Source organism: Xenopus tropicalis, chromosome 5 (genome assembly GCF_000004195.4).
Source record: "Xenopus tropicalis strain Nigerian chromosome 5, UCB_Xtro_10.0, whole genome shotgun sequence".
In the NCBI taxonomy this organism is placed as follows: domain Eukaryota; kingdom Metazoa; phylum Chordata; class Amphibia; order Anura; family Pipidae; genus Xenopus; species Xenopus tropicalis.
In genome coordinates, this window is record NC_030681.2 from 123848052 (window position 1) to 123872458 (window position 24407).

The 24407-nt window shown below is 40.9% G+C and overlaps 1 protein-coding gene across 1 annotated transcript in view; it reads left to right on the top strand.

Moving 5' to 3' along the window:
- The window catches only part of LOC100145763 (putative serine protease K12H4.7), a 39295-nt gene that overhangs the window by 9510 nt on the left and 5378 nt on the right, over positions 1 to 24407 (top strand). The window contains exons 5-8 of the mRNA XM_002941295.5: positions 13445 to 13559; positions 20073 to 20271; positions 22081 to 22171; positions 23360 to 23568. Of these exons, the coding sequence (XP_002941341.2) occupies positions 13445 to 13559; positions 20073 to 20271; positions 22081 to 22171; positions 23360 to 23568 (614 nt within the window). The remainder of the gene's footprint in view (positions 1 to 13444; positions 13560 to 20072; positions 20272 to 22080; positions 22172 to 23359; positions 23569 to 24407) is intronic.

Sequence of the window (24407 nt, forward strand, 5' to 3'; positions counted from 1 at the left end):
AGCACCATTGCTGTATGTAGTGTTCATGTAAGTCACTTGTCAGCATGTGCAGTGTATGTGGTATTTGTAATTGTATGTATTGCCAACTAGAACTGTGGTGTAATTGGGATAGCATCTGATTCTGGATAGCTTTGGGTATCTGTCATGACCACAAAATGTAAATATATGCAGGTGCGCATCCTTGCTGGTGCAACTAGAAACTTCTACACACACAAAGTCAGATGAACAAAAATACAATGATACACACAAAGAGTCTAAAGCAGGGATCCCCAACCTTTTGGACCCGTGAGCCACATTTAAATGTAAAAAGAGCTGGAGAGCAACACTAGCATTCAAAAATTTCCTGGGAGTGCCAGATAAGGGCTGTGATTGGCTATTTGGTAGCCCCTATGTGGACTGGCAGCCTACAAGAGACAGTTTGGCAGTACACCTGGTTTTTATGCAACCAGAAGCCAGGAATTCAAAAATAAGCTTTGAGGCCACTGGGAGCAACATCCAAGGGGTTGGTGAGCAACATGTTACTTACGAGCCACTGGTTGGGGATCACTGGTCTAGAGGCTTCTGACTGGAGAGACTAAATTTATGGAAGCGACACTGGCACTGCTGAGTCCGGCGTGTTCTACACTAACTGCTATTAAAAGAAAGCCGTGTATAAAACTCTGAATTTTAGGCAAGTGTTTGTAGAGTCAACAAAATAAAGCACAACTACAGTGGTCCAAACCATATAATCCTAGGGTCATTTCCCTTATTCCCAAATCTCGCTATACCGGGCTTCCAAGATGGTCTCATATCTTCTATGTAAATAAAGGTATCTAAATAAAAGTGGAAGGTTTATATTAATCCTACTAACCACTTGTTATTCCATGGGTCTCAAATTATGCCTCAGAGCTTAATATTTTATACATTTTCAGTGACATCAAGGAAACAATTATTAGGAGTAAAACTCATTGTTATTGACAAAGTTTACATTGTTGACAGCTTGGATGGCAATGCAAGCCTTTAAGTTGTGGCTGTGCAGGCAAAAAGCTTGGTGGGCCTCATAGTATTAGTTCCCACTGTCCTTGCTACCCTAAATCTCATATTTTCACTTTAAATAGGGTCCTAGTGTGTGCATATTGTATCGGAATAGTATACACCTTTTGATATCTTGCCTTAATTCATGCAAGTAAGATATGCTACCAATGAACAGATATGTATGTATAACTTTTATTTGTATGTATAACTTTATTTATAAAGCGCCACAAGGGTATGCAATAAATTCAATAAATATATATATATATATATATAAGTGCCATGTGGTATGAGACACAGTAGGAAGGAGGTCCCTGCCCCATAGAGCTTACAATCTAAGTGATATGCCTAATAGAGCTGTTTCAGTGTTAACATTTGAGATCTTTTCTTATTCTGGCCAAATTTTTGAATACACTCAATATGATGAATCATTGCAAAGTGCTCTAAAAAGAACATTGCTCACCAAACATTGTCCAGAGACGGCTATATACAGTCATTTTCTGACAGCACTCTTAATGAACCCGTCTTATACCTCCTACTCTTCCACTTAATTGGCCTTTGCCATGTCAGACTACCGTATATACTCGAGTATAAGCCGATCCGAATATAAGCCGAGGTACCTAATTTTACCTAAGAAAACTGGTAAAACTTATTGACTCAAGTATAAGCCTAGGGTGTTTGTTTTTTTTAACTGTCAGGCAAGTTTGGGAAGGCTAAGGAAGCTGCCTTACTAAGTATCAAGTACTTGCCATCCTGCTGTGTGCACTTTGCTTATACCTATATAACCTGGCTATAACAGTTAACTTATACCTTGTACTTCAGCCTGCTGTAAAGTCCATAGGAGCTCTTCACATATGAGCTTCCTTAAAAGAACAGTAACACCAAAATATGAAAGTTTTTTAAAGTAATTGAAATATAATGTACTGTGGCCCTGCACTGGTAAAACTGGGGTGTAGCCGTGGCTACCCCCATGGCTACACACCAGGGTTTATATAAACTCTAGTAATGTTTCTGAAGCAAACACAAAACTTTTACCAGTGCAGTGCACTTTTATTTTTCCCCAAATTGTATAATCTGTTGAGCAAATTACACGTGTCAGTGTTTTCTTATGATGTTTTAACATATAAGAACTATATATAAGTATATGCCTGGACCATTGTTACTAAAGTACAATAACTTTTTTTATAGAAAGGTACCTCAGAGTAAATTGATGTAGAACTTTGCAAGCAGACTTCCCCCCAGCAACACCCACTTTCCTCCAGTGAGCTCCAAAGTCATGTATGACTCTGCCCTCTATTAATGGTGTTTGTGTGCATTTTATTTGGTAAAAGTAAAAATAGGGAAGCATTCAAAAGGGCACACATACTGGTATTTAGACCGACATCGGTGTGAGTAATTAGCAAGGAGCATACCTCTCAACTAAGGATGGTCCCTCAGACAGAGGGAGGAAAGTAAGGACCCAGGGCGGGGGTGTTCTGGGATGCTGCAGTTTATGAGCGCGCCCGAATGACAGGCTGCTTCCGGCCCCGGGACGGCTGCGGTGCTGCCGTATATACATACAAACAGTGTATACTCATAAGCGCGCCCGTGCTGCAGTTTGAGAGCGCCGGAATGACAGTCCCATTCCGGCCCTGGGACGGCTGCGGTGCTGCCGTATACACACGCGAACAGTGTATACTCAGTAGCGCGCCTGCGTGCGTCGGCCGTCCACAGAGCATGCTGCCGTATTGACTCACCTATAGGTGCCCAGTTCCCCGTGCTCCTCATATTCTATTGAGCGAAGCCATGCACCCGCCGGCCGGGTAAGTCCGTCCACGGGGGAAGGGGGGGATGGTGCTACCGTATATACTCGAGTATAAGCCGAGGCTGTCTTTTTCAGCACATTTTGGGGGCTGAAAAACTCGGCTTATACTCGAGTATATACGGTAGTTATTTAGAATTCTTTTTATCAAGTGTATGAAGATTTTTAAAGATATCCATAGAAGGAATTGTGCACTGCATTAAGCTATTATGGGATATGTAAAGAACTGTTAATGGTTGAACTGGAGTTGCTTATTTTAAGTTATTGACATATTATAAATACTCTAAGAAAACTCCTGCCTTTAATATTAGGGACATTGCTTTTACCAACAAATATAAGAAGGTTCTACCAGCATTGGTGCACCCGATAAAAGGATGGAAACTTAACCTTTGCTAGTCCCTATAATAAAGTTACTGGAGCTAGTCATGGCCCCCAAGAAATTGGAAATAGAAAGCATCACGGCAAAAAAGGAGCAGCCAATTTGTAGGGAAAAAAAACCCATTGGCAATGGTTTCTTTCTTCTTTAAAGCTAGCTTACATTTAGGCTCCAGCATAAATAATCACATTATAATAAATGGTTGAAAATATCACTTTCCAAGTTATATTTAATATCCACTGGGGCTTCTGAAATTTCCTATTTGGACAAATTGCTTCGATCTCATGAAGTTAGTCTTTGTGGCTGTTTACCACGGCTGGGATATTTCCCAACTAAATAGAAATTAGATCATAAAGACTGTGAGTCAAAGCATTTATTTTACTACCCCTGCTCAACAAAACCACAGCATTGTTGCATCACGGACTAAGCATGTTGGCCTGCTGTTTCTAATATTGCGTTTACAAGCGTAAAATCCATGTCTTATCCACTATATATTTTAGGTAGAATGTAGGGAATACTGTCAAATGTCTCAGTTACCCTTGAATACAGCTGTGCTGAAATCCTGTATTTTGGCAAGGGAGTGGCAGAAATACACACTGGTAATGTCTCCATTGAATCTGCCGTCTGGAAATGAGCAATCACAAGCTTTTCAATATGGCAGGAAATGAAAAGTGATGTCATTGGGTAGCCAAGTTTATCATGTAATAAATCATTACATACGAGGTAGCATTATTTCAACACCCTTTAAGGATAATATTACATTTTGTAACTGGTTAAGTCCATTTGACTTTATATTATTTGAGAAATAAGAAAACCATTTGGTTGTTTACTTTCCAACTAATGTTTTTTATGCCCTTTTTTATAGTGCTTCTGGTCTAGACGCAGCCACACATATTGCTCTAGTGATATCATGACAACAGGGAGGGCATCATTTCAAAAGAATTTATGGTAGTGATAAACTAAAAGAAGAGGGAACGGCTGAGGGCTGGGAAGAGATGCAGAATCAAGTTCATGTATCACAACATGAAAAACTAGAGAACAAAAGCATGTTGAAGCCCTTTACACAAGGAAACTAGACAGAAGAAATATGAAGGTGAAATAGGCATAAGGTACTTTAGACAAAAGACAGATCTTAGCTCAATTGTCAGACAGTACCCTGACTGCAGTAAAACATTTATTTTCCAAAAGGGCATAGCAAAAGAAAATAAGTGACAAGTGAAATAAGGGCCGTGACACACAGAGAGATTAGTCGTGTCGTGACAAATCTCCGTTGTCGCAGGCAACTAATCTCCCCGCAATGCCCTCCCACCGGCTAGAATGTAATTCGCCAGTGGGATGGCACACATGGCGCCGCAATTTGCCGCAGTTGGCGAAGTTGCCTTCAGCATATGTCATCCCCCTGGTGATTTTACATTCTAGGCGGTGGGATGGCATTGCGGGGAGATTTGTTGCGGCCCTAAGTGATCAAACCACATTTCCAACCTTGGGGATAGCTTGTGTGTTATATGTCAGATTTAAGGATTGGGCATATTAGAGGGCTGTTAATATTTAATTTAATACATTTTAAGTGTGATTACTTCATGAATGTTTTTACATGGGTGCCTCTGTGAAAAGGTATTTACAATAAGCATGGGCTTCTGCAATGGGATGTATAGCATTATGTATGCTTGAGAAACATGAACAGTACCATCCCCGGGCAGACTGGATGAATTGGCTCTCGGTTGTTGCTGTATGCCTTTATCAGTCTTTGCCATAGGCGGATTTTCAATAAGGCTTCGGCAGGCTAAGCCTCCCCAAACCTGCTTGGCACCTTAAAAAAACAAACCAAAAAAAACCTCACTCCCTTACTGCACTGTCCGGAATAATAAAAAAAGCACAAATACAAGAGTATTGTATAAATGATACCTATATTGGCTAACAATTAAAATATATTGCAGGCCTTTGGAGCTCTAAAGCCCCTTCGTAAGGCAAAATACTAAAATATTTTGCCTGATGAAGGGGCCTTAGAGCTCTGAAAGCTTGCAATGTACTTTTATTGTTAGCCAATATAGGTATCATTTATACAATACTCTTGTATTTGGCTAACACGGCACTACAGTTTTTGTTTTGCATACCTCCTAACATTTGAAAAATGAAAAGAGGGACAAAAAGAGTTGGCGCGCTCAGCGTGGCAATTTTTTTGACCACACCCACTTTTGTGGCCAAGCCCCAATTACCACATCCCATTTTTTTTTCAAAAAATACTCCTTTTATATAGTTGAAATGGTGGGATCAGACGCAAAATGTGCTATACCCTCATACTGTACTACTTAAGGAAAACAATATAGCAACTCCTACATATAAAATACAAATATAGAGAGAAGGAAGTGAGTTATAACTATGTACCAGTTTTTCCCCCCATACACAGTGCCCACAATGCCCAATAGACAGTACCCCCCATACACAGTGCCCCAATAGACAGTACCCCCCATACACAGTGCCCCAATAGACAGTACCCCCATAGACAGTACCCCTCATACACAGTGCCCCCACAGAAAGTGCCCCCAATTGCCCCCATAGACAGTGCCCCCATTTGCCCCATACACAGTAGCCCCCATACACAGTGCCCCCATAGAAAGTGCCAACTTTGCACTCTGTCACACATTTTTTTATAGTTCTTGAATAATTTGCCTTTCTCTTCTGCCTCTTTCCAGCTTTCAAATGGGGGTCACTGCGAGGCTACAATTTTATTATTGTAATTTTTTATTACTTATTTATCCATGCAGGCCCTTAACTAATAATATTCCCAACTTTTGTTTAAACCACTACCTGGTTGCTAGGGTAAATAAGACCCTAGCAACCAGTTGCCGAAATACCAAATGGAGAGCTGCTGAACAAAAAGTTTAATAACTAAAAAACATTAAAAATAAGAGGACCAATTGCAAATTGTCTCAGAATATCAATGTCTACATTATATTAAAAGTTAATTTAAAGGTGACCTACCCCTTTAAAGGAACAGTAACACCAAAAAATGAAAGTGTATAAAAGTAACTAAAATATAATGTGCTGCTGCCCTGCACTGGTAAAAGTTGTGTGTTTACTTCAGAAAGTCTACTATAATTTATATAAATAAGCTGCTATGTAGCCATGGGGGCAGCCATTCAAAGGAGAAAAGGCACAGGCACATAGCAGATAACAGATAAAACACTATTGTATTCTACAGAACTTGTCTGTTATCTGCTATGTAACCTGTGCCTTTTCTCCTTTTTTTCAGCTTGAATGGCTGCCCCCGTGGCTACACAGCAGCTTATTATATAAATTATAGTAGTGTTTTTGTAGCAAACACACCAGTTTTACCAGTGCAGGGCAACAGTGCATTATATGTTTATTACTTTAAAGTACTTTTATTTTTTGGTGTTACTGTTCCTTTAAGCTAACTGATCAGAAACACAAATGGATGGAGAACCCCTCACAGAAGTGCCTGTATGAATACTTTTATATCCTAAGCATTGTAGGGTAAAAAAAACCCTCCCACCCGCAGTATCCCTGGGAGTATCTTTAGCCTCCCCAAACAAAAAAGTCACCCTCCGCCTGTGGTCTTTGCCTGTAACAGTTGACTGTAAGTACCTGTAAGCCTGCAGGGGTGATAGGGGACAGGATTAATACTGACCCTCAACACTTACCTGGTTATATCAGCTGTTCTTTTGAGGCCATAAAGCTATCGGGAAGAGCCTAATTATACAGCCTGTCTCTTACATACCCCCTGATGACATGGAGGCACCCATATTTTATAAGCAGGCATAAAATAATTCCACTAATGCTAATTTCAGGTTTCATGTTAATTAAAAATACATATATGTAGATACTTTAAATACAAAAACTTCACAGGCTTCTTATTACCAATCCACAATGGCTGTCAGCTTGCTTTAAAGGAGAAGGAAAGGTAAAAACTAAATAAGCTTTATCAGAAAGGTCTATGTAAATACAGCCATAAGCACTTACAGAAACACTGCGCTGAGTCCTCTGTCAAAAGAAACAGGATTTGTTGTCTCTCTGTTTTGCTGTGCCAGAGGCAGGCAGCTCTCTCTTCTCTCCCCTCTTCTGCTCCCCCCTCCCTCAAGAATGCTAAGAACTCCCTCCCCCCCTTAGGAATGTGGATCTGAGCCAATCAGCAGGAAGCTTACTCATAGGGGCACATTTACTAACCCACGAACGGGCTGAATGCGTCCGAATGCGTTTTTTTCGTAATGATCGGTATTTTGCGATTTTTCGCAAAATTTTCGCGACTTTTTCGTAGCCATTCCGAATGTTTCGCAAAATGTCGCGACTTTTTCATAGCGTTACGACTTGCGTGAATTGTCGCGAATTTTCGCAGCTTTCGCGCCGAGTACGAAAGTTTCGGATTCATTCAAGCTTCAGTATGGTGACTTTTCTTGGGCCAGGTTGGAGCTGCAGAGTGCCATTGAGCCCTATGGGAGGCTTTCCTTGGGCCGGGTTGGAGCTGCAGAGTGCCATTGAGCCCTATGGGAGACTTTCCTTGGGCCAGGTTAGAGCTGCAGAGTGCCATTGAGCCCTATGGGAGACTTTCCTTGGGCCGGGTTGGAGCTGCAGAGTGCCATTGAGCCCTATGGGAGACTTTCCTTGGGCCAGGTTGGAGCTGCAGAGTGCCATTGAGCCCTATGGGAGACTTTCCTTGGGCCGGGTTGGAGCTGCAGAGTGCCATTGAGCCCTATGGGAGACTTTCCTTGGGCCAGGTTGGAGCTGCAGAGTGCCATTGAGCCCTATGGGAGACTTTCCTTGGGCCGGGTTGGAGCTGCAGAGTGCCATTGAGCCCTATGGGAGACTTTCCTTGGGCCAGGTTGGAGCTGCAGGGTGCCATTGAGCCCTATGGGAGACTTTCCTTGGGCCGGGTTGGAGCTGCAGAGTGCCATTGAGCCCTATGGGAGACTTTCCTTGGGCCGGGTAGGAGCTGCAGAGTGCCATTGAGCCCTATGGGAGACTTTCCTTTGCCAGGTTGGAGCTGCAGAGTGCCATTGAGCCCTATGGGAGACTTTCCTTGGGCCAGGTTGGAGCTGCAGAGTGCCATTGAGCCCTATGGGAGACTTTCCTTGGGCCAGGTTGGAGCTGCAGAGTGCCATTGAGCCCTATGGGAGACTTTCCTTGGGCCAGGTTGGAGCTGCAGAGTGCCATTGAGCCCTATGGGAGGCTTTCCTTGGGCCGGGTTGGAGCTGCAGAGTGCCATTGAGCCCTATGGGAGACTTTCCTTGGGCCAGGTTAGAGCTGCAGAGTGCCATTGAGCCCTATGGGAGACTTTCCTTGGGCCGGGTTGGAGCTGCAGAGTGCCATTGAGCCCTATGGGAGACTTTCCTTGGGCCAGGTTGGAGCTGCAGGGTGCCATTGAGCCCTATGGGAGACTTTCCTTGGGCCGGGTTGGAGCTGCAGAGTGCCATTGAGCCCTATGGGAGACTTTCCTTGGGCCAGGTTGGAGCTGCAGAGTGCCATTGAGCCCTATGGGAGACTTTCCTTGGGCCGGGTTGGATCTGCAGAGTGCCATTGAGCCCTATGGGAGACTTTCCTTGGGCCAGGTTGGAGCTGCAGAGTGCCATTGAGCCCTATGGGAGACTTTCCTTGGGCCAGGTTGGAGCTGCAGAGTGCCATTGAGCCCTATGGGAGACTTTCCTTGGGCCAGGTTGGAGCTGCAGAGTGCCATTGAGCCCTATGGGAGACTTTCCTTGGGCCAGTTTGGAGCTGCAGAGTGCCATTGAGCCCTATGGGAGACTTTTCTTGGGCCAGGTTGGAGCTGCAGAGTGCCATTGAGCCCTATGGGAGACTTTCCTTGGGCCGGGTTGGAGCTGCAGGGTGCCATTGAGCCCTATGGGAGACTTTCCTTGGGCCGGGTTGGAGCTGCAGAGTGCCATTGAGCCCTATGGGAGACTTTTCTTGGGCCAGGTTGGAGCTGCAGAGTGCCATTGAGTCCTATGGGAGGCTTCCAAAATCATGCTAAGTCTGAAAGTTTCGCCCGCCGCTTACGAGCTCTCAATACGAAAAAGTCGCAACAAGATACGAGCAAATCGTAACGGTTACGAAAAAGTCACGACTTTTCGCGCAAATTGTAATGGTTACGAAAAGTCGCGTCAATTTACAAAAAGTCATAACGACGACAAAAAAGTCGCAAAATGTTCGTTTTTCCAATCGGAATTTTTCCAATTCGAATTCGTGTCTTAGTAAATCAGCCCCATAGTCTTACACACTGAGCATGTACACCAGTCTTGGTCTTGGTGCAGGAGCGTGGCATTATGGGAGCTTTCTTTACAGAGCTCAGAGTTTTTTTTCTCCTATGAAGCTTCTGATTATCTGAACGGGAGAAATATGGGGAGACTTAAGGGCACTATTGAGAGAACTGAAGGTATGCCTGCAGCTTGAGATTAACTCTTTATTAGCCTTTCCTTCTCCTTTAAACTTTGCATGACCCTTTATCAATATGATTACACATGTCATAAGGCAACTGGATTGCTGTGTGGGTCTTATAGGAGCTATGTTAAACAAGTCCCATGGGTTTCAGTTGTATTAAAAAAAACAAAAAAAAAAACCAGGAAACGGAGACAGTTTCAATGAGTTGAACCCACTGATTTATCATCAGTCCCCCTCTTAGTTCTTACTGGAGAACAGAGGCTTACGGATCCCAATATTAGAGACTAAACATTTTATTCTGGGGGCTTTTCTCATATAATGATTCATGTTTAACTGTCTGTACATTTATGGCGGTTCTGCAAAAGTTCTTTACCTGTATACAACAATATATACTGTAATGTTAGGCAATGGGATTATAAAATTCTGTGGAATGGGCCACACCTGTATATATGGCAAATTTCTACACTTTTTCCAGAAACTGTGTTTCCTTTCTCCATGATTCTGTTTACATTCTAGTGCCAACACAGGCCAGTGTATATTGTGTAGTTTAAGAACTTATGTTCATTTTGTTGATTTCATAGTCCTACTTAGGGAAGTAACCTCAAATGAATGATTGAGACATCAAACTGAAACTTTTTTTTCCAACTCCTAATCTATTGCTTAGTCTACTGCTGGTATTTGGTTGAAATATATGTTACTCAATGAATATGAACAATTTAAAAAATGTAGAACATTTCAATTCAGCTGAACTATATATAACTACCTACTGTTCTTATGAACCAGTTCAGCTCAGAATTGTCTGGCTCTGCTAAGGCTACACAGACCAACTAAAGAGCGTCACATGCCCTGTGTAATAGGGACAGGGGCGGGCCGAGGCGCCCGGGCGCCCTAGGCAACTCAGTCGGCTACCTCGCCCCTGCACCGCTACATCGCACCCTCCCCCCGTGTGTTTTTACACGCATGCGCAGTTCGATTGCGGGGGGGCGCGGCACGGTGTGCGACGCAAACTGTACTAGGGGTAGGCAGGAGAGGCTGCTGCCTGGCGCCCCCCAATCGTTGCGCCCTAGGCAGCTGCCTCTTCTGCCTACCCCTAGTTCCAGCCCTGAATACGGAGCATTCCGGGAAAGGAAGAGGCAACATTACACAGGAACTTCCACATTTAGATACATATTTGAGCTTACAAATATATTTTCCTTTTTTTTAAGATACTTTATCAACCTATGTAATAGAGAGGGCTCAAATGAAAAAATTGTGAGTTACCTGTTCACTTTTAAAAAATCTATAGTTTTATGATTTTTGTTTTCACACATTATTTTGGTAGATGTACAAAGCTGACGGTGTGAGAGGGTTATTATTTAGTATCAGTCTCTTTCATGGTGAAAGGAAGGATAACCATCTATGCTGTCTAGTTTCTATTCTCAAGTGAATAAAGTAGGGAGTACAAAAGACCCTATGTGCCATTACTATAAAAGGTACTGAGTCATAAAAGGAATTATGTAAGAAACCTGAATGTTCCAGCCTCAAATCATTCCTGGACATGGGGTCAGGAAGCACAACAACTGGCATTTTGCTACAACACTTATTTCAGTTAATTACATTGTCTTACATTGCAGAGTTGTGCTTTAAAGGATTTTAACCTACATATCCAGACTCAGAAATATCCATTTAATATCTGTATTTCTTAAATCAGTTTTAGCATTCTATATATTGTAATAGTTTGCATTTAGAGGGCAGGGGTCCCCAAGCTTTTTTTTACCTGTGAGCCAAAATCAAATGTCAAAAGAGTTGGAGAGCAATACAAGTATGAAAAATGTTCCTAGGTGGTGCCAAAAAATGACTGTAGTAGGCTGTTTGGTAGCCCCTATGTGGACTGGCAGCCTACAGGAGGCTGTTTGGCAGTACTCTGGTTTTTATATAGCAAGCCAATGGGAGTAACATTCACAGGGTTGGTGAGCACCATGTTGCTCATAGGCCACTGGTTGGGGATCACTGTGTTAGGGGTTAATCCACCCTACTGTGAGGAAACCTCCTATTGGCTCAGGGGTGTCATGTATTGCTTAACATAGAAAAGAGAGGGAATACCAGATTTAAGATCCCTGGACTTGACTCTTCACCCAATAAATGTCATCTCTTGGTTTGGGAAACATATTCTATGTATGTTTGCATTCTAATGGTTGCAACAAAAGTTTCCTTGCACACGCTGGTCATCTACAGGAACTAATACATTAAGATTTGTAGGGAAAGCCAGGGGAAGCATTTCCCATACTTATTCTTAAAATCCGAGAAAACAATCCTATTTATCTCCTCAGCAGAAATTGATAATTATTCTTCTTTTCTCCAAGAAGCAGGACTGGGTTCTAATTTACAGCTGACAAGGACTTTCATTCATAGCACTGACAGTGAGTACCCTAAGAGGAGGGTAACGTCTCTTAACACCTGCTCTCACCATGTTGTTCTCTGGGGTGCTAATAATCCTTACTCTCATCCTAGGATCATTCAGAGCAGCTCTTGGACTTTACCATCAAAGAATATTTACACTCTGAAATTCTCTTTCTTTTCAGACATGCAGAAATGCCTGCAGCAACAAATGATTTTCTTCTTACTGTGTAATAACTGGCTGTAAGATAAAGTGGCAGTTCAAGGATGTACAGTACATACCAAAATAGTGGAACTGTCAGCAAGGTTAATTTAAGGATGGCATCCTGGGGAAAATCTGAAATTAATGCCATTTCTCATAGTCTAAGAATTTATCTGACTCTCCAGTGAATACAGACATTTAAACTTGAATGGATTCCACAGTGCATTTAAGTGTTTTCAGAAATCTAGAAATGGTCAGTCTGGAACACTGTATAACTGAACCTTGAATGGCAAATAGCATCAGCAGGACGCCAATTGCTATTTGGTGCTGGCTACCTGCCACTGGCACCCGACTTCTCTTAATTGTATTATTTCATGTGAGTGACATGACTAGCCACAACTTCTATCTTTATCTTAAACTGCTTCTCAATTGGAAACAGGCCGGACTGGGATTCCCAATAGGCCCTGGCATTTCCAGTACACAGAGGGCCAAACTGCCCCCCACCAGCCCTCTGAATAGTGATTGTCTATGGCATCTTACAGCAGCCCCTCTGGCATTTGCCAGAATAAACAGATTGCCAGTCTAGTGGGAATGGGGAATCTTGAGGGACACAATGATGAAAATGTTAAGGCTGAGGAGACCTGTTGTTTTTTTTTTAAGAGGGAAGAGACTAAGGGACAGATTAATCAAAATGTTCGAACATAATACATAAAAACTCACTCACCTTCTATTCATTTATATGGGATTTTTAGAAATGTACTTATCAACTGGCGAGTTCTAACTTTCACCCATTGATAAATATACTTTTAAAAATCCCATAGGAATGAATAAAATGTGTAGTTTTTATGTATTAAGCTCTAAAATCACATTTTGATAAATCTGCCGCAGAGAATTCTGTAAATCTGACTAAATTGCCCTAAAGCAGGAGTGAGACAGATGTCCCTTACCACCAGCGTAATCTGCCATGAAGCTGCCTCCGGCAGTGTAGGAACTTAAACTCCTAAAGTGGTGCTTAGGGTAGATCCTTTAGATTGATGGCTAGAGTCCCCGAGTTATAGGGATAAAGCTAGGACCCTAAACTTGAAATTGGAGATAAAGCGAAGCCTGTTTAAACCTATAGTTAATAACAAGACATGTCGACACAACAAAACTATCTTGTAGGATGCTATTCCATTAGAACTTGTACGATACCATAGTACAGGTATTGTAAAATTTGACAGCAATGCAATATGCTATATATGCACGTGTATTGGATTAAGCCTTTCAGTGCACTTTATTATTTTTTTAGATTGTGTGAGCTGCTACAAATAAATTCTTGGATGGACACTGCCTACTTGCTGGATACCCTTGCTGAAAATATCATGAATGTCGTTCAATATAACAAGGACAACCGAGAATTTGAGGTCAGTAAAAGCACTAAAATGTAGCTGTATTCTTCTTTAGGCAGATAAAAGAAAAAAAAATGTTCTTTTAGAAATTTCTATCTGGGGTGAAGATAGTTATTTGTTATCTCAAGTATAGTATAGCAAATAGTAAACTTTTTTAGTCATCATCTGGATTTTTTTACTGGTCATTGACTAGTATGGTGGTTGAAATTTCTAATCCTGCCTATGAACATTTCTCCTGCAGAGTCATTATTGTGTGGACATGGAAAGATCCGTATCTGAGGGCAGTATAAATACACAGATGTTTATACTCACGTCTTGTGATATGAAACACATTTTATTGTGTGTTTGTACTGTGACCCTATGAATGACATTGAAAATTCAAATTAAAGGGTAAATCTGGAGAGTAGATATCTGCATTCACTTTATATCATTTAAATTTATATCAATGTGAGCAAAATATAATATATTTTATGTATCTGCATATTTGTGTTCTTTATCATTAAAAAGGAGGTTCCAAACTAGTTACTCTAGTGAAATGCTCCCCAGTTGCCAAATTGTCAGTAAGATTTTAAAGTCCAATGATACCAAAGTATAATGTCCCTCCCTTGAAATTATACAAGTGCTTTATATTCCCTATACCTTTTTATAATGCCTAGTAAAACAAGTCAGTCTGCTACTTGCAGCTTACCTCCATATTGTGTTTATTCCTGTTAATGGGAGCAAACATACTTGTTACTTTGATTCTAGTGTCCACAAGGGCTTAATCATCTTATTTATCAACACTTGCCCTGTGCAATAACCCATAGCAACCAATTAGCACATACCGTAGCTTTAATCGGCCAACCACAAGACAATAATGAAAGCAAATCTGTCATTGGTTGATATGGGTTACTGCACTGAGAAAGTTTGCCTGGTATTAGTAAATTAACCCTATAGACTTTAAAGTAACATAGTGGCCAAATAGCTTTAGAATATTAAAGAAACACTGTCATCACATAGTTATCACCTCTTATTATAACATTTAATTTATATTTTCCATCACATTAGAGGATCCAATTTCATATATTTATATAGTTTTAAAGTTCAATTCATACTCCTAAGCCTCCTTATTTATTTTACCCTTTCAGTTTAATCAGTCTTAAGCTTTCCAAGCAGTATTGTAGTAAAAGTTAATAAGCCATTCATATAAATAGTAAATGGTATTCATTTGTCTTATAGAGAAGTGGCTCTTATATATACTAAGGATCTTTGCCATAAAGCAAGGCAGGACACGTGAGGTTAGCCAGGCAGGACTATAAGATCATGGATCTCTTTGTACAGGAAAAAATGTTTCCAGCAGTAATGTAAGATTTTTTTTCCATGTGTAGCTTGGCTCACTTTGTATTTGTGAGACTTCCTATTGCTGTCAAATTGAAAGCCCTTTGTGATCTTTGCCATTGTACCCCTAACTAGTGATCAAAACATTATTATTCTGCCAGATCTAAATTCAGTTTAGAGAGATAGGGTCCAGAATTTGGTTCAGCATCCAGCCATATCCCAGTTTTTTTGCAGGAATTCAGGTTTGAGGAAATCCTAATTGTTTAGGGCTGTAAAATGACATGATTAAAGGATGGACAACTAATTATGACAATTGTTTTGTTTACAAAATTTCTTAGAATATCAATATGCACATTATGGTTTACATTTGTTCTACAGTCTATGGTTTAGTTGCCTCCCTAGTCTAGTAATGCATGTCAACTATGGTTGATTTTTTAAAATTCTAACTGCATTAGACTAGATTTTGTAATGGTTCCCACTGGACTAGTAGAATTTGCTGATGCATGCCAAGCAACTGTAGCGCACAAAACACATTTATTAACATTGGAGGTGATGTTGCCCATAGCAGCCAGTCAGATCTTTGCTTTTGTTTTCTAACTTGTAGGTGACCGTTCAAATCTAATTGCTGGTTGGTTGCTATGGGCAGCATCACCGGTGATGTTTGTCTCCAATGTTAATAAATACATCCCTCAATTTGTAGCCTAACCGAATCCTTCTCTAATTTTCCCCTATTCCATGGTAAATACTAGAGGCCTGAAAAGGTGAATTTAATGCAAAAGCATATCCAGTTTGTACTCATTTGTGCAGTGTCTCTTTCTGCTGCTGTTAGTAGAATTCTCCACAAAGTCTGTGCTAGTCTGTGCCCTAGGTTTATTGTACCACGTAAAGGATGTACCGTACACTATGTCTCTGTTTTATATTTCTAAAACTCTTGCACAAATTGCATGTAGCTACCAAAATAAAGAAACACCCCAATATAGCATTCCCAGTCTGTGTTAAAAGGTCAAAAACATTAAAATAATTTGTTCTTAGACTATTTAAAATGTTTGTTTGGCACAGAAAGCCCCGTTTTTATTGCAGTGTTCTTGCTATTAGCTTTGGTGTCTGCAGATATAGTTTATCTGATGTCTAAACAAATCCGTTCAGTGGAACTTTAGATAATAGGTTTTTTTTTAATAACATTGGGCCAAAAGCCATTCATAATTCAATAAAAGAAAAAGCAAAGTTTAATCAGGAAAAATGCAACCCCCCCAGGATGGCTCTGCTCCCCAGTAATGATAGTGAAAATGCAAAGTTGGGTAACAGGGTTAGCGGCTGCCATGACTGACTGTTCTTGGGCACAATCACCGGCCAGGGGCACACACATGTTTAAGCAAGAAGCATATTTGCTGTAAGTACATGTGCTTGATCACTGCCCGAGAGCAGGGAAAGTCATGTGGCTGCAATCCTGCTGCTCAATTCTGCATTTTTTTTATCCTGGATGGTGTCTTTGCTGCATTGGGAATAGGTGAGGGGGGCCCAGGGCAGGCACCCTAGATAAACTTTGTCTTTTGTACTCCTTTAAATTGTTAAAAAGGTACAGACTATAGGCGAAGTTAGGGGCCCCAGTTTGTACCTTAGCTTTGTTGTACCGCATGAAGCATGTAGTGTATAATAAGTAAGGACCCAATAGGCCTTCTTGGTTGTTCTTTTTCAAACGACAAATCAAAAGTAGTTGTATCCTTAGGCCGTTGGGCTATATCCCTAATTCTAATCCTAGTGGATATAGTCATGGCATAGTGGGAGGAAGAAAAGAAGGGCTATGCATATAAATGAACTCTTTTCTTCTGATGTAGCCACTGGATAAATACAGAGGAAAGAAGAAATGGTATCACGCATGCTGCCACTCATTGAGCTGCGCTATACACAAGAGTGAAATGTCATGAACACAGATCATTCTGAATCATCCTGTCAACATTGCATCAGATGGGTGATGTTAGTTTTTAAAGTGCCTTTCCAGACTGAGCCCTTGTGGTTTGCTTCCCCTTCCAACTGTCTATCCCAGAATAAAATGAATTGTATTCTTCCCATGAAGGAAGGGCTCTTGTGCCAGATTTGTACTGCTTTGTTTGTACTGGAACAAACAGCTCAGAAGCATTTAAGAAGGCTTGACGTCGGTGTATGTCAACTTGAATAAAACTTGTAGCTGAGACTGCAATGCAGATTAACAAATCATTATTATGGGTTGGTCAATTCTGCGATTTAATATGGGTTGAATATAATGAAACTGGGTTCAAGTCACAATGAATCCATCTCATTCTAACTGATCATCAAGGAAAGAGCATTTGATATTTAGCCATAAAAAATACATTTTTCTCTTCAGTTGTTCTGAAATATTGAATCCCTGAAGGCTACAGCCATTGATAAATACTTAATTTGACTGAATCACTCAAACTGGTCTATCAAATAGATCAATTCTGTTTGATCAGTCTTTCTTCAATGTTGAATTTTCTGCAGGATTTTCTATTAAGTCTTTTATAAATCTGCACCTATCAGGGCTGGAACTAGGGGACTAAGGGTAGGCAGGTTCTGGGGCACAATTAAACAAACTTAACTGTATTGTCACTACACTCCCGCCCAACCTATCTTGCTCAGAGCTCCAAGAAGGGGGAACAGGGGCAGTCCAGGGGTCCAGAGGTGATGGTATTGGGTTGCAGCTGCTTGCAAGGGGGTTGGCATTGCCGCTGTGGTGGACAGGCAGTCGGAGGGTCCCTGTGTGGGCCACGAGTGGGTGCTAAGTGAGACAAGAAGTACTTGCTTTGAATGCAAGTAATGGTCAGGCACTGGCTCCTACAAATTTTCAAAGACTTCAATTAAGTGTAGCTAATGGCACAGAAGGTACGTTTTCTCCACTGTTCACTGTGTATTTCAGAAACATCTAAAACTTTTTATGTTGTCAGCTATTGACTATTTAATGGCAATTGCTTGTCACTGCTGTAACTGGTAGATTAGACACAAAAAGTGCATTTGTGGGATGTGGATATTCACAGTGAAAGGCTTTTGCTCTTAAAATCAATGGCAGGTGTCATGGGCAGTTTTAGGTGTTTCTTCACTGTTGGAGAAATTTCCCTTAAGCCTTCAGCCGAAGAGCATTTTCTTAATTCCCTGCCTGTGATCATACTGACAAACTCAACACTTGCCCCACATTGGAACCAAAGGCAAGGGGTTCTGTTTGCTGCCCATGATCCAAACAGCCTATTACCCTGGTCTGGAAGAGTAAGTGTTGGACACAGACCAGACACAGATGTGCTCCTTTTTGTGCCTAGCACTGCACCATTCTTTGTAAATGATGTGTTATGTATTCAGAATGACTGTCATTTGCTCTGTTCATGTCTGTTCCTGAGTAAACAATGTGCCTCTCCTGATGTTATTGACTGTGCTTTAGGCAACATTGGTGAAGTCCTTCTCAGTCCTCTCATCTGCTTTGAGTATTATTTGATTTTCAGCTTCTCAGTTTCCCACGTTTCCTTAATAGATAAAACCTTTTGGACAGCTCGAACTATGAGTTTTCCAGCCAAGCAGAACTATAACTGGCCAGGAACAGAAACAATGGATACCTCTGGGGAGGTGGATTAGGTTCTTGGCTTTAGAGCAGTGCTGTCCAACTGGCGGCCCGCGGGCCGCATGCGGCCCGCGACCCCCCTCTGTGTGGCCCCCCACCTGTCTGGCTGCTTTGATGGCTTACCTTTGAGTAAGCATTAAATGGTATCAGTACTGAGATTAACTGGCCCCCTGCATGGTTCCCACCTCAGATTCAGGCTGTAATCCCCCTGTATTGTTTAAAAATGTAATCCCCTGTGTTTTTCACACCTTTTAGTTTCTGCATTGTTCAACCCCTGCAGTGTTCACACCTCAGGCTCAGACTGTAGTCACTCCCATTGTTCACTTCTTCACACCTCAGACATAGGTACTGTAGGCAGAGTATGGCACATACAGCCAGCATAGGGCAGGTAGAGTATGGCACATACAGGCAGCATAGGTCAGGGTGGGTATGGCACACAGGAAGGGTAGGGCAGGCAGAGTATGGCACACACAGTCAGGGTAGGGCAGGCAGAGTATGGCACACACAGGCAGCATAGGGCAGGCAGAGTATGGCACACACAGGAAGGGTAGGGCAGGCAGAGTATGGCACACACAGTAAGGGTAGGGCAGGCAGAGTATGGCACACACAGTAAGGGTAGGGCAGGCAGAGTATGGCACACACAGTAAGGGTAGGGCAAGCAGAGTATGGCACACACAGGAAGAGTAGGGCAGGCAGAGTATGGCACACACAGGCAGGTTAGGACAGGCAGAGTATGGCACACACAGACAGCATAGGACAGGCAGAGTGCTGCCTGTGTGTGCCATACTCTGCTTGCCCCATGCTGCTTGTGGGAGGTGAACCTGGCAGGGGTTTGTTGTGGGAGTTTGTTAGCAGTTGGAAATAGCCATTAAATGGTCCCAAAGGTGTGTAATTATGTACTGGGGGTTGCTCTGCTATCCACAGGGGAGGAGGAGGCATATGGAATTTAAGGGTATATCTTAATATGACATAATTCTTTCACATATGAATGCTGGTTGATATCCCCACAGTAAGGACCAAGCATTTGGGATTTTGCTGTGCTACCACCATTGTGATAAAATGGGTGTGGTTTGAAGTGGGTGTGGTTTCAAAAAGGGGAGTGGTCAAAACTGGCTTCCATTAGCGGCCCTCCACCATGTATGCTAGAGAAATTTCGGCCCTCGGCACCGTAGAAGTTGGACAGCACTGCTTTAGAGTATTCATAGACTTCCAATTTCCAAGACATAACAGACAAGCAACATATGGACCATCTGAAGCAGTGCTTAACATGTGTCACTCAGATGATTATTGTATCAATATCTCGGGTTTATTCACACAGTAACCTTTAGCATAATTTAGCTTATTTGATTGGTGTGTACAGATATTAAGAAGCTGTTTAAATGAAAAAGCAAAAACATATACCGTCACTGAATGATTTGATGATTTTCATGGAAAACATCTAAACTGCATGCTAATTTGGAGGGGTCGTAAATTTCCATTTTTTCCAACCTACTGTTATATATTCCCCTTACAACACTGACATATTTATACAGATTGGACATCATGACCTGAATGTATGTGCTTTTGTGGTTCAACCCATAAATTAAGCATTTCCTTCCTCTTTCTCTCAGGGTGTAAAGGACACCAGCATTACCATCCAGGTTGTGTGCGATATTATGGCTAATAAGTCACTTGGCACTCCATATTACCGATACGCCAATGTTATCCGCACAATCTTGGAAGTTAATGGAGAAAAGTGCATGGATGCAAGTTATAAGAAATTTATCCAAGATATGAGGAACATCACTTGGGCATCAGTTTCACTCGGAGGTAAGAAGTGTAGGTATTGAACTAGACACAAGCACAGCATTCCTGTACAGTGCTGCAGTAATTCAGTATCTTGCCAGCTGATAAGTAGGCCTTGGGGCATATTTATGATGGATGCACTGCATCCAGATGATAAAATGTTTTACATTTTTTTCCAGTTTAAATATACAAATTATATTCTGTATTCAGATAAATATTTTGTAAAGGATTTGGTGAAAACAAGGTTTACCACATTGCACCAGAGGGAGCTCCCTAGCTCTTTCTTTACTTATATATGGTTGTTAGGGGTCTATATATAAAAGTCTTCATTCTGTTAAGAGTTGACCATTTGAATTCTCTATAAACACCACACTGACAATTTTGAGTATCCTATGAATTTCAGTGGTTTTTCATCAACAAGACAAGATTTGTGAGACGAGCATAGAGATCATGGCAATCTAGCTATCTCGTTTCCCTTCCTGTGTTACTGGATATCTTCATTCTGTCGCTTAACAAACCTAGGAAAAAGCGGCTATAAATATCTATAAATATCTGCTTGCACTTAACCACTTTTTTATTCCCTTTTTTCCAAGAGATTGAGGAAGTGCCAAAAATATAAATCTTAACATTTTAGACATTGACTCAACACTGCAGAAAATTTGATCTCCAACTCTTGGCATTAAGGAAGACTGAGAGGGAATTAATTGAAAGGGCTAAAAATAAGATTCTCTAACAGAAGAGGCCAGTTACATTGCTTAGCATAGAGCAAACTTCCTGCGTGTCTTCTGGTTATTTCCAAATGTATTTAACCGTAACAGACACAAATTCCCTTGTCTCTGCATTGCATAGTCATGGAAACTTTTTTTTTTTTTTTTTAAACCAAAAGGTTATGTTTTTGTGGTTCATCATAAACTGAAATGGAAGGAGATTACTGAATCAGTGGGTTACAGGGCTCATTTACATTGCTAGGCACTGCACAAAACTGGATACAGAATTGCACCTATTCGAATGTAATGGCATTGCACATGTGCCTACTTGCACAACACTGCTTTGTGGAAACTCAGTCACATCCACTTGAAGGGTACCTAGCTCTGTATCTGGGTGCTATACATCATTTTAAGGGAAATTATTCAAATAAGATTAGTGTTTTGCCATTTTCCACCATATACAGTGCTTAACCTGCATATCTATTAACAGTACCCAATAAAAAATTTAATTAATGGGCATATATATATTATCATAAATTAAAGCTTATATTGAACTTACATATTAATGTATTATTTTTATCTTAAAGACCAAAGAAAGACTAATTTACCAGGAGGTGACAAAATTAGGCATTCGAACATTCTATGACCGCTTCCGTCTTACTTGAACCTTACGGGCATCCCTTGCTTGTGCTTAGGGTTGGGATATCACAGTAAGCAGCACAAGTAAAGCAGCAGTGCAGCTCTGTATGTTTTCCCTGGGCCAATGCATTTTTATCCAGCAAAGGAGTGCTGATATGGGGGGAATAAAACTGGATACCCAAAGGGATACCTAACATTTTGGTTGTTATTCCTAAAATCCACATGATTGAGGACATGATTGGCTGGACCACATTTATGTACTCGAACAGTGTAAATATGCCCCCTTTCCCAGAGGGAGGAGTAAAGGAACTGCTGCCTGATTATTAGTAACACCAAAATGACTTGGGAAATAATTTGGGAAAGTGCTTCTTTTGCAAACTCTCCCACTTTGGCAGCACTTTGCAAAAGGAGAGCATCCTCTTTAATGAAAATGATGTTGGCATTAATTAACTTTCTATTTTGGTGCAACTTGTTTATTATCTATCAGGTAGGCAGTGGATGTACCAGACATGTACTGAATTTGGATTTTTCCAGTCTACAGATTCTGCTGCTCAACCTTTCTCTGGCATCCCTCTCAGGTAGTTTCATTTATACTTTTTCAAGTTTGAATCAATGTTCTTGAATGTAAAGGGTCAATAAGAGCAACAAATGGTGCCATGGTACTGTGCTTCTCCCCCTGCCTATTTTGGTGTATTTTTCCCCCCTCCTTTTGGTACGACAACTCTCCTTATTGACACTATCTATGTTTTGGCACATGCGTTTACAAGCCTGCTCTTTATAGTCAGTGGACAGGATTACTGCTATAATCTATAGCCATTGTGTTAGAATTTAATGTACATTTATAGTTGTATATTTTCTTTTCAGAAAGCCTGAAGTCTGAGCCTCTGTAAGGGAGTTTTGTGTTACCTTTTAAAAAGTCCCACAACTTTTATGTGCAACCAGTTAAGCAGAGCTGGAAGGAACCTGGACTGATATCTGATTTTCAGACTGCTATGGTTCAGAGAACAACAAATATATAAGGAATAACATTCCAACGCAATCTGGAATCAGATATCTTGGTTAGAGAAATTAAATCTCACTTGTGTTGCTGGCAATGGTGGATAGTGAATAACATTCCCATTGTGTCCATGCATTGGTATGTAGCAGCCAGCCTGTCTAAAAGCCACTCTTCATCCAGAAAACCTTATTAGGCAATCTGGACTTTACATGGGGCCAGCGATAGCCCCAAAAACCCTGTGCCACTCTAAAGGATTAATCACTTGCCCATTAACACATCCTTGTAATTGTTAACAATTCTCAGTATACCTTTCTTGGCAATACAGAATAATATCCAAAATTGAAAGTAAAGTCACATTCTACTTCAAGTTCATCCAAGTGCAATGAAAACAAATTAGCAGTCAACTGAGAGACCCTCTGTATAAACAAACCTCTCCCTTATCCAGCTGCAGCTTGTTAGGATTTCAGGTAATAGCTGTACATTAGTGGACTAAGTGATTTTGTTTCCTTGTGCTTGTATGAACCTGAAGTAGAATGTGACCACTTTCAGAATTCACCCTGTGCAATAACAAAAAAACACAAATTTCTTAATTAAAAGATAGACAAAAATTGTTTGGCTCAAGCCTATCTATTAAACTAATGCTGAAGATAAGGCATTGAACCCCTTTAAATCTGTGTTTCATCTGTACTGCTTTTGGATTATTTTGGTGTATATATACAATAAAAGTTGCTGAATTTATCAGAAATATTTTTTCTTATTTTCTTTGCAGCTACCATGTCCAGCAATGCTCTGATATTTTTGGTCCAGAATACAATTTATCCATGGTCACAGATTCTGTCCAGCAAACAAATGAATATTATGGCGGACTTGATATAAAGGGCAGCCGTATCATTTTCCCAAATGGCTTAATTGACCCATGGCATCGCTTGGGAATTAATGCAGATCTCAGTGGTGACCTAATAGCCATTCAGATGGAAGGTAACTTCTTTTATCCTTATAAACCAGGTTAAACTTCCAATATGTAAAGGTCATGTCACTGCTAAATATTGGTGCTGGGATGTATGATTCCTGCCAGTTTGCAATGTAGAGGACTGTTTCTGCAATGTAGAGGACTGATTTCCTTTTTCTCCGTAATAATAAAACAGTACAGTAAACCTTGTACTTGATATAAATAAGATATAATTAATCCTTATTGGATGCAACACAATCCTATCGGATTTACTTAAAGTTTCAATGATTTTTTTAGTAGGCTGAAGGTATGGAGACCCAATTTAAGGAATCCAGAATACCCCAGGTCCTGAGCATTCTGGATAACAGGTCCCGTACCTGTAAAACTAGTAATAACTACCCCATCCTAAAAGTGACCGTCGGTCACAATTGAAAGGAAGTGGCACAAAGAGATTTTATTGTGGCTGTAGCCTATAAGTCAAGAGCTGTAGTGTAAAAGTATAGAATATTAGCAGACATATTCATTGTAAGATAAATGCCTGCATTAGATAGGGTAGAAATTAGATAAGTAGATATTTTACTCATGTCCTGCACTATACATATTTTGTAAACCTACAAAGCACATCAGCACGTCAGAGTTATTACTGCCATGTGTTCCTGGATTCCTATTTCAAACTATAATAACGACTTGCTTGTAAACACACTTCCCCGTTGTGGGTTGTTGAGAAATAAGCTTTCCCGAACAAATCATTGCGGAATCGTACGAACATCCAAACAAAGCAAAAGCGTTATATATGCAGAGTTAATTATTTCCTAGAAGGGAAGAATAGGCAATAGACACAGCTCACAAAGTTTAGAAAAAAAATAAA